Source organism: Dipteris shenzhenensis, chromosome 11 (genome assembly GCF_047967505.1).
Source record: "Dipteris shenzhenensis isolate YYH24624 ecotype China chromosome 11, Dip_SZ_1.0, whole genome shotgun sequence".
Classification (NCBI taxonomy): Eukaryota; Viridiplantae; Streptophyta; class Polypodiopsida; order Gleicheniales; family Dipteridaceae; genus Dipteris; species Dipteris shenzhenensis.
In genome coordinates this window covers 55,112,972-55,123,985 of record NC_141606.1, presented here as the reverse complement: position 1 = coordinate 55,123,985, position 11,014 = coordinate 55,112,972, and the positions used below count along the sequence as shown (strand labels likewise).

At 40.4% G+C, this 11,014-nt stretch overlaps 1 protein-coding gene across 1 annotated transcript; it reads left to right on the top strand.

Annotated features, from left to right (window-relative positions):
* Positions 1-358: 358 nt before the first annotated feature.
* LOC147897198 (protein NRT1/ PTR FAMILY 5.10-like) lies at positions 359-10,720 on the top strand. Its single transcript, XM_087381230.1, has 4 exons — positions 359-467; positions 8,255-8,472; positions 8,966-9,516; positions 9,757-10,720. The coding sequence occupies exons 1-4, from the start codon at positions 359-361 to the stop codon at positions 10,718-10,720; spliced, it is 1,842 nt and encodes a 613-aa protein (XP_087237356.1).
* The last annotated feature ends 294 nt before the right edge of the window (positions 10,721-11,014 follow it).

The following is an 11,014-nucleotide window of genomic DNA, read 5'->3' as shown; positions in this document are numbered from 1 at the left end:
CATATTTTGTCAGACCTTTACTATGAGGTCACTATGGGTCAAGAGATTGTAGAAAATAAAAAGGGGATGCAAGTGATTACTACCATGAGGCGGTTCATGAGCCACCATTTCAAGAATGGCGTACTCCTTGACTGGCAGCTCCAAGAGAACAATAAGAAGCCAGTCTTGTAGGAATTGAAAAGTAAATTTCCTAACCCCCCGAGTACGAGTTCAATGAGCACTACATGCTCTCGTGCATGTGTGGTGTCTTAAAGCATCGCAGGTCAGAGCTGCGAGATGCCATCATGGCGAGGAGAAACCTAAACTCTACTGGGTGGATAAAGGTGATTGGAAGCTGGCAAAGAAGGAGCTGAGGGACATGCCCACAAAGTTTGACAATCAGAAGGCGGCTGCGAGGAGATGGCTAGACACCGTAGGTGCTTCGCACCTCGGCAGTGGTGGTGGATGGGCCGAGCTCGAGGCATGGGGTAAGTCTACTTCTCATTTAATTTATTGTTTCTCTCTTTTTCTTGCATTCTATTGAAGCCCACATACTTCTCGGATCGGGATGATTGTGCATTACTTCTGCTCTATGTTCAACTGCTGGAGCCACGTTGGTCCATCTTTGACATTGTGCGCCCGTCATTTCTCCTTTGTTTCACGCACTCATGGGACTTCAACATAGCTAATATCACCCTTTTTGTAGCTAGTTGATCTAAGGTGTGCACCCCTTTTAACTTTTGTAGGCCATTTCTCAGGTTAGAGAGCATCACCTCTCGGGCATGCATCTCCCAAGATGTTGGTAGGGTTGTTACTCTATGAACTTTAGGGTGCAAGCTAATGCTTGTAACGACGTGAGACTGGTATTTACTTGAATGGCATGATGTTACTGCCTTGAATGCTCCCACCAATCGTGATACCACAACTCGTGTTCTTCGCTCCAATGGCAATGATCAAATGCATGCATTTGCAACCATTTCTTGCTGCTGCTGTGCAACTTAGTCTTCTTTCTTCTCATTGTTTCTCCCTTCGCAAATGTTGCAAAAGTGTCTTCCATTGCCATTTCGATACCATTCCATTGCTTTCTTCGACCTGTAATTTATTCCTTGCACCTTGACCAGGCTTTTCAACTTTCTTGTCTCGCAGCCTCTATCTGCTTCTCTTGCAAGCCATGGTGAGCTTCATGTTGCCATTGACGCCATGGCCATGATCAGAATAGACCCAGAGAAGCTAGTTGGTGAGGTAAGTGAGGAATAGAAGAAAACTTACCCAAAAGAAGAAAATGCCAAATCAAAGTCTGCGCAAGGTCACATCGAGGTGCATGTAGGTTGCAAGCCATTTGCAGGGCATAGGTACTTAATCTTCCAAGATTTGATGGGTGAGAGGTGTGAAATTTTGAAATTTACGGGAGTAGCAAAATTTTCAGCCATCGGGTTTCCCCCCTCCGATGCCACGTCAGCAAAATTGGATGTCCCAAACAAGTGCAATGTGGCCTCAATTTCTTCAAAACACAAATAAGCCAAAGGGGACACTATCGGGTTTGATTCTACATATTATGAAATGCAATGAGCTTTGGCATTCTTATGAGCCATATAGCAAGCAAGTGCATGGAAAAAGAAACAATTCAAAATTGTAAATATTGTTGGATTTATTAAAAGATCTTTGCACATGCACAAATTGAACATTTTCAACTTCTTCCATTTTAGGGTGAATCGAGATACCAATATCAACAACTATCAATGTTTTAAGACCACCATGTAGTAGTACCTCTAGTTTGGATTCCAAATTTTCAATCCATTTTGGTTTTCAACAAATAAAAAAAAGTTATGGAGCGTGCCCTTAAATGGGTGTGCATCACTTTAGCACAACATTGGAGGCCCATTAATCCATGCCTAATGTTCTCATTTAGGTGTGTCCTTGAGTGGAGGAGAAGCTCACGTTGTGTACTTTTAAATGATTACTTGCTTGCATGTATGCATAGAACAAAATTTTGATGTTTTTGAATAAATTGCTATATCCTATAGTCTTCAGGATGCATGCTTCACATGCAACACAGCACTTGTAATTCTTTAACAGTCTCATTCCAAATCCTTTTTTATCTCATGTTCAAGTTTGGAATGTGTACTACAGCTTGAAGACAAAGTTTGCCAAATTCCGTTGAGCAATGCATATGGGTCATGCAAGATACCTATATACAAAAAATTCCTTGAACCTCATAAAAAATGGCTACACCCAAGCAAACAATGACCCTTTTGTTGTTTTTCCTCTCATAAACCTTAGACTTTAGCTCTTTAAAAGCTTCTCCCTTAACCTTTTCTTCAGCATGTACACTCTAAAAGGCTCACTAAGGTCAAAGAGAAGGCTACCATTATCCAAGACTAGTAAGAAAAAGGTATGCTTTTTTCACTTCACTCTCCCTCCTTCCTCTTTCACTCCTTCTCTCCCTCCCGATTCCCTTCTTCCTCTTAATTCTCTCCCTCTTTCTCTTCTTTCTCTCCGAGCATAAAATTGGATCTTGCTCAAAATCCTCCCCCCCTCCCTTCTCTTTTGCTCCTTGATTTTTTTTGTTGCATGTCTCCCTCTCCCTCTCTAAGTTTCCCTCTCTCTCCTTCCCTCTCCCTCTTCCCCCATTTCTCTATCCCTTTTCCTCTCCCTATTGAGTCCCTATCCCTTTTTTTCTCCTCTAAATTTCCTCTCTCTCTCCTTCTCTCCCTCTTCTATTTCATTTGTACTGCCTCGATTTGGGTGTTTCTCTCCATTTTTTAATGTCTTGATTTATATAATAAGGCAAAGGATATTTTTAGGTGGATCTAGAGTATCTTGAGTTTGCAAGGGGAATTCTAGGAACTCTAATGGTGGTGATGGAAAAGGGTTTGCCAGATCATGTTCTTGTATGAAGGCAAAAGGGACTTCAAAATATGACATCATTTACAAGCAAAAGGTGTGAACTTTGGGGATATTTTCATCAATGTAAGTACTCAAATCCATGATCACTATTCAAATTATACTTTTGCCAAGATTTTATGGTGCCTCAAGTTTTAGATCTTACACTACATATGTTATATGTCTGAATTTCATCTCAAATTATATGTTTGGATTTCATCTTAAATTATGTCTAGATTTCATCTTACATTATTTTTAGTGGATCTAAATTATCTTGAGTTTGCAAGAGACATTCTAGAAACTCTAACAGTGATAGAAAGGGGTTCACTAAATCATATGAATGGTGAAAGAAGGAAAAAGGGATCGCAAAATATGACATTATTTACAAGCACGAGATGTGAACCATGGGGATATCTTCATCAATGTAGGTTCTCAGATCCATGATCACTCTTGAGAGTGATCACTCCATGATCACTCTGAGATTGTAAGATTGTACTCTTAAGATGGAGGAGAGGGATGATGCTGATGATAGTGACGATGACGTTGGGTTTGATGAACCCTCTTTGAACTTGGCATGCTTGTACGAGGTTTGTGCTTTTAAGATTTTGTGCTTTTTGAGAGCTAGTGGTCCACATAAATACTAAACACAATTTAATATTTAGGAATTTTAAGGGAAGAGGGTTCTAAATGTATTTGGATGTTTTGCACTAAAGGAATCCCTAAAGTAGTGCATGCCTATTGTAAAGATAATGCAAACAAGTCATCATAGATAGAAATTGGACTAATTGGGTCATTGAACTGATTTGCCAATTTTTGTTTTTGAAAATCCACGTTATTACTTATGTTACATTTTTTATGGCTATATCTAGAATAGTCAGTGATGAATTAGACATCATCTTCTTAAAACAAAGTTGAGTGTACATAATAGCATAATTAATAGTGTCGAAATGGACCCTTTTTGTCATAGTATCTTTTACTATGAACAACCAAAAGCAACTAACTAGAAGATGAAAAAAGAGGAGGAGAAAAACAAAACATTAGTGCAAATAGTGCAAAATAAAGCAAATGTAGGCACAAAACTAACTAATAAAAAATAACCATGTGGGAGAGCAAAATAGAACTACTAATTTACCATTGAATGATCATCTTAGTTCTTCTATGGTTCTTGATATCCGAATGTAGGAAGTTCCAATTTTAAGGTCAATTTGGGTCGTTCACAGCAAAGATATAGGAACTAAGACATGCTCATAACCATAAAATTATCCATTGCTTGAAGTCTTTTTCTTTTTGGAGCAAAGCGTGAAGTTTGTTCCCTTTTCAAGAACACCAACATTGGAGACACATGTGATAAGCTTAATGGATTTACCAATATACATGGGCTATGCTACTTTGAGCCATAAATGCGACCTCTTCATCACCTTGATCGGTTTGTGGAATGAGGAAATATGTCTAAAGCTTTAAAGGAATGTGTATGATGTGGAACAGTTGTCAAATTATCTTATATATGTGAAAATAATAATTTTTTATTAATGAGTGGTTTAGCTATCATCACTAAGCATTGAAACTTATGCTTTCATTTTCCAATATCTTTAAAGTTTGATGCCCTTGAAACTTCTCTTGTAGAAAGTGATTGAGCTAGGATTCTCGTCTATCATTGCACGTTTTTCACAACTAGGTCAAAAGCAAAAGTAATACAAAATTGACTATATAGATGGATTTGTCGAAATGTTCTTTAAGTCGTTATGCTTCTTCTTGCATCATGTTTCTACCTTATTTTAGAAACATTGTCAACTCAAGACTATAACAAAGGAAAGGCACATACACTTGTAGCCTCTATAAGTTTAATAATACTAGTGTGAAGTATCCCATACGATAATCTCTTAGCCTTATTCTTCCGACATCATTGTGTTGCATGAGTGGGAACATTTAGTTAACTACTTTTGGGCCACATAAATAGATATTAAGTAGAAAAGCATAAAATAGAACGACATGCTTCTCTTGAATATTATTTCTTAACATGCAAAAAACCTCTATTTTCCCACAAGTGTGAAAGCAATGTTGGATTTCCAAGGCAATTACTATGAAAACTCCCCTACATTACGTGCATTCAACAGAAGGGCTTTTAAGTACCCCTTATCTATGTATATTTTTTCTAACTCTACAAGAGAAAAAACCCTTCTGTTGAACTCACCTTGTATGCAACATATTGCCTAATGAACTCCACGAGGTTAAATCATGGTTTGTTGATGGACAACTTTAACATGATGTAGCTTGCTCTTGTACTATTTTGAAGGAAATCAACTAGTCATATGTTAGATTACAGGTTTGATAAAAGGTGTCCCAAGGACATATGTGGTTTTTTTCCCAAGTAGAAAACAATAATATATGTCCAAAAGGTGATATCAAGACGTTGGTTTATTCCTTCATCTAGGAAATAGAAATTGGTTTGCTTATGTGATCATACCCCACAAATGAAAATAAAGAGAGATTTAAGTGACAAGGAGGGCAACTCAGGTATACTTACACCGATATTGAGTGAAAAGGACAAGAATAGAAGGTATTTCTTTGAATTTATGATGCTACAAATGGAATGAAAGAAAGAAATTAGCAATAATGATTGAAAATAAAAGGTTAGACTTCATTCACGATGTTTATATTTTGCTAAACATGAAAGGTTTGCTAATAAGTACTTAGATTTATTCCACGAGGTGATGTTAAAATTCTATTTAAAAGGAAACTTTGTGTGTAAGTTTATGGGGCTTTTGAATTTTCCCTAAAAACGTTTTCGTGAAGAGTGATAACTGTGTACGGTAACATGTTGACACGTGGAAAGGCCATAATCTGTTCCATGTTATTTCTTAGTCCATCATAAGCACCTTGGAGATTGTGCGAAGGTGTGACACATGCGCCAGTCTTAATATGGGTATTCTAGCGGCCTTTACACGTCATCGAAGCGCACTGAAGCACATGAGGGCACTGAAGGAGATCAACGGTAGCATGGGCCCCGGGTAAAGCAACGCAAGGACGGCATCGATTAAACCACGTGTTCTAATTCCACAAAATATATCCATCCCTCCTCTTCCTTCAGCCTTTACCATCCTACAATTCCTCCTCCCTAGCTGCTCATCCGCCCATCCCCTCTCGCAATGCCTCCGTCTCCACACCATGCCCATACCTCCTCCACTTACATTGACTCCATGCTCGGGAACACTGCGCCTTTGTTATGCTCTTCTGAGAATGTCCTATTAACTAGTAGATCACCCGACACGATAGGCTGCGGACCTGATAGGGCGACGATCGGCGGTTGGAGGGCATGCAGCTTCATCATAGGTGCGGAATCCTGATGTTTCTGTTGTTGATAAGACCAAATCTTAGCTACATTTCATTAGGGACATATATATGATGGAAGCAAAGGGCAATACTGACGGTAAATAAAAAGAAACTATATGCTACCAATGTCTTGTGCCCGATGACGCTACAGAGTAATATTATCCAATGCTGCTCAGTAGATTGCAGGTGTCGCGAATACAGGTAATACGTCCTCCCGTAGATACTTTTTTCACAAGCCAATCTCTGTCCCGTATGCCTGAAAATTGGTGACTCTTCAACATCTGTGCAGTGCGGTATGTATCACGGAAACTCTCCCCCATATTAGGCTCTTACGTCCTTCTGTATCATAACCGTAAGTCATTTAAAGCATTTGTTCGCGGGACGTGTGTTTGTGACTGTGTGTGTGTGTGTTTTTTAACCAAAAAAAAAAGTGTGTGTGTGTGAGAGAGAGAGAGAGAGAGAGTTTCCATAAGTATGGAATCCTTATTCCTGCAACAATTTTTAAAACCCCGAAAGGCACGACGATTGCAGATGTTGCATCAATTAGCACCTTGTAATAATAGCATTCTTAAAGCACTAGAATAGAAACATTACAAACTCTAACACTCCATCATAAATAACAAAAGTTATTGTAATAACATTCTATAGTGTTAATGCTCCCCAAATGCCAATTCATCATATGTGATCCTAGAGATGGAATTTCTTTGATTTGTGAAGAGTATGGACAACTACCATTCAAAATGAAAGGGCACTCCTCATTATTGGCTAATCCCAAAACCCTCGATCATGTTTCCTAGTGCACATTTGTAGAAGTGGAATTCGATTTCTCAAAGCTATGCATGATTTAGCAACAGCAATCAATGAAGCACAACAAGACTATGCATCACTTAGCAAAAAAGTAAGGATATATTCATGCATGTTAAAAGTAGTAGCTAATTTTCAAGTATCAACCTTTATAAATTACAATGGCTTCAAATAAGTGCAAATAGGTATGCTAGGAGCACAATACCCATCATGCATATATTGTCGAGATTGTGTGAAATTACAACCAATAAGAGAGCAAACCTCTTGAGACACAAGAGTGGAGTTAGAGATCCCAGTTACTTTCCAAATGTTTTATTTTCTTCTCTTAACCTCAAAGGAATCAACTTCGGTATGGAACAACACTTGTTTTAATAGTTACAATCAAACTTCAATCCAAATGTAGATATTTCACTACAATTTAATATTGCTTGATCATTAGGTATCAAATTACTCTTCTTTATTAGTAATAAATAGCCGAATGCTTTATTAAGAGTGATGAGAACAAATATATTTATTACCAAATTTTAGTCATAAGATACGAAAGGGAGTTTCCTTACAAGTGATGCTATATTAACTCCTAGGTTAAGCAACAACCAAAGTTTTATGTGAGTATTAGCCACAATATGAGGAAGACCTTTTTGCATTTTCTTAATGCACGTTTGTCCTCATACAATAGAGAACATAAACATTAAAAAGTTGCCTCTTAATTTGATATGTTTTAATTAGTCTTATTTCCAATATCAATGCATATAGAAATGCAAACATTAATATCATATTGGTATTTTAGATTGGATTGAGTTTAACATTTCAAGAGATAAGCTACCCATGTAGAGTGTGCAGTTCATTTATTGTGCCAATTCCCTGATATCAAGCTCGGACATCAAGGCCTTAGCACCATACGTAACTTAGAGCAGTTCACCACACGATGCTAGCAAGCTAATAGCAGTCCGTGAAAAGCCTTGCAAGATGAATTCCCCACGCCCGTAGAGTAATTGTGGCACTGACACGTTGACTCTCTGACTCTAAAGCCAGGAATGGCAACGATAAGCTAATCTTTACGTGTGCTAATGTCTTTTGGCTATACACTATTTGCCGACTGGGCAAATTCGTTGGCCGTTGCTACCGAGGGATTCCCCAAATTCTCACCACGTAGACGTATTGTATAAGGGGCTTTGCGTTTATGGCTGTAAGGGGCACAATGAACAGGTATTGTGTCCCGTCAAACGATTTACTGTTTGAAGCTATATGTGACATGCAGGTGTGGAATTGCTGGAGCGATTAGCGTACTATGGAGTATCGTCAAACCTGATAAGCTATTTCACGGGTGTGCTGCATTACAGCACTGCTTCATCAGCGAAGAACGTCAACACTTGGGCGGGTCTGAGCGCTGTTTTTCCCCTGGTGGCAGCCTTCTTCGCGGATTCCCGTTTGGGCCGATATTGGACCATCATGTCGGTCTCAGGTGTATACGTTTTGGTAAATCCGTCTTACCCGAGTAGTGCTTAATTGTTGTAGAATTTGGGCACTGGTGTGTGCCTGGAGTTGTTGCAATAATGAATAGAAGCAGCTCTTAAACGCGGTATAAGTATATTATGTTGCTCATCCACAGGAGATGAGCTGTGGTGTCTGTTCCTCTGAAGATGGACTACAGGCTACATGTAGCCTTTTACAGGACTAGAAAGAGCTTGGACTGTGGACAGAATAAAGTCGCCCACATCAATTCATCCACAGATCATATCGGATCTTTATTCTCTCGTCGGAGTCCTGTAGGCTGTAAGACGCAATAGAAAGAGCTCGGATACCGTGGCAAAATCATGAACACGTGAGGAAGTGCGGCGAAGGAGTTAGAGTAGTTATTAGAGCCTGAAAAGCAAGCTCATAGCAAGATTGCCGTGACCTGCGCACTTTAAAGTGGGGATTGGTTGTCTCCTGTTTTACGTATTAATTCTGTCCTGGTATACTTTTACAGGGACTGTTGTTAGTGACTCTTTCTGTATCGATGCCAGTTCTGAAACCCCACACTTGCAGCGATTATGGCTCCTCATGTACACAAGCAACTTCAGGACAGACCGTTTTTTTCTTCTTCTCGCTCTACATGATCTCCATTGGTACTGGTGGAATTAAGCCATGCTTGGAGGCATTTGGAGCGGATCAATTTGGCGGGGACGATCAAGGACGTGAACGACGCCAAAAAAGTTCATTCTTCAACTGGTGGTATTTTGGGGTGTGCGCTGGCTCTTTGACAGCCTATACAGTCGTGGTTTACATACAGGATTTCATTGGGTGGGAGCTCGGCTTCGGGATACCAGCAGCAGCAATGTTGATAGGATTGCTAATTTTTGTAGCCGGAAGTCGTTGGTACCGGCATAACGCTACGGGTAAAAGTCCGTTGAAAGTTTTCGGCCAAGTTCTAGTTGCTGCCACCCGGAAGTGGAAAGTCAGAGTTCCATCTGATCCAAATCTTCTTCACGAACTTCCTGAAGCCGGAAGCAGACGGCTTCTGCATACTGAACAATTTGCGTAAGTTTTTGAGATCAGCTCTGCCCTTGATTACTTCCCAATGAATATTGTCGCGATTTCGATCAAAACTCATTTATTTCTTCCGTCCTTTCCTAGCTGAGAGCTGTCGCAATTTTGCAATGCCTGGGGATTGACTCTGTATGCTTTCCATTATCAGCCCGTCCTGCAAAGTATGATTGCCTACTTTTCACATCATTGCTACGATGTTTTATTGCCTTTTTAAAATCTTCTTCTTTGCAGGTTCTTAGATAAAGCAGCCACCCATGCAGATATACTTCCCTGGAAAGCCTCCTTCAAGCGTGAAAACAGTGTGCTTGGAGGCAAGCTTTTGGCCAGTACAGAAACCGAGTCCGAATACTCTGATTCAGGAAATCCCTGGGAGTTATGCACCTTGACGCAGGTGGAGGAGGTGAAGCTGGTACTTAGGATCGTGCCGATTTGGCTGTCGACGTTGATGTTCGGGGTGGTGATCGCGCAAATGCCCACCCTGTTTACAAAGCAAGGAAGCAAAATGAACACCAAAGTAGGGCATTCTCTACACATCCCTCCAGCCTCCTTGCAGAGCTTCTCTACAATCGTTGTTCTTGTTCTTTTGCCAATCTACGACCGCATCTTCGTTCCCGCAGCTAGACACCTTACAGGCCACGAACGAGGGATCACCTTACTGCAAAGGATCGGTGTAGGCATTTTCCTCTCCGTCTGCGGGATGGTTACAGCAGCTCTCATAGAGGCCAAACGGCTCAGCACTGCCAACCACGATTACCAGGTCGGCCTGGTGCTCCCCACCACAAATTACGACACGGCGACCATGAGCATACTTTGGATGCTCCCGCAGTATCTGTTCCTGGGCATTGCTAATGTATTCGCCATGGTTGGAGAGCAAGAGTTCTTCTACGATCAAGTACCCGATACCATGAGAAGCATTGGGCTAGCGCTCTACTTGCTCTCCCATGGAATGGGAAATTTCCTGAGCAGCATTTTGATTGCGATTGTCGAAAAGGTGACGAGTGAAGGAGGAAGTCGACGAAGCTGGTTCGACGAAGGCGAAGGCGATGATCACGATGGCGTAGGAGGCCATTTAGATTACTTCTACTGGCTTCTGGCTGCATTGAGTGCGGCGAGCTTGTGCGCCTTCGTTGTAGCAGCCCATTTCTACTCCTACAAAAAAATCAGCACAGACGCACAAATACAGCCTGCTGGATGAATACATTCGCCAACATCAATTGAGTCGTATACCACCTATTTCCACTGGAATATATCACATATACTGTTAAGTTGTTTGGCCTCCAAGCTCATGCGATGGATTCGAGCCTTATCCAACGGGAAATCGTAGAGGCTACTATGTCTTGTCTCCTTATAAACTCGCCCTATATTTGCATGGATTTTATTACGAAGGAACACTTTCGAGCTGAAATTTATTCGTATTAGTTTAAAAGCTAAATCGAGTCATGGCTTTCACCTTCTGATATTAAAAATTGACTAATTCTAATAGCCTAAT

What these genes read in the sequence shown, in the direction of transcription:
- LOC147897198 (XM_087381230.1), top strand. Translation starts at nt 359, where the DNA reads ATGCCCACAAAGTTTGACAATCAGAAGGCGGCTGCGAGGAGATGGCTA. An exon ending in TCTCAGGTGTATACGTTTTG is followed by an intron (nt 8,473 to 8,965) that starts GTAAATCCGTCT and finishes ATACTTTTACAG; the next exon opens with GGACTGTTGTTAGTGACTCT. An exon ending in CTGCATACTGAACAATTTGC is followed by an intron (nt 9,517 to 9,756) that starts GTAAGTTTTTGA and finishes TCTTCTTTGCAG; the next exon opens with GTTCTTAGATAAAGCAGCCA.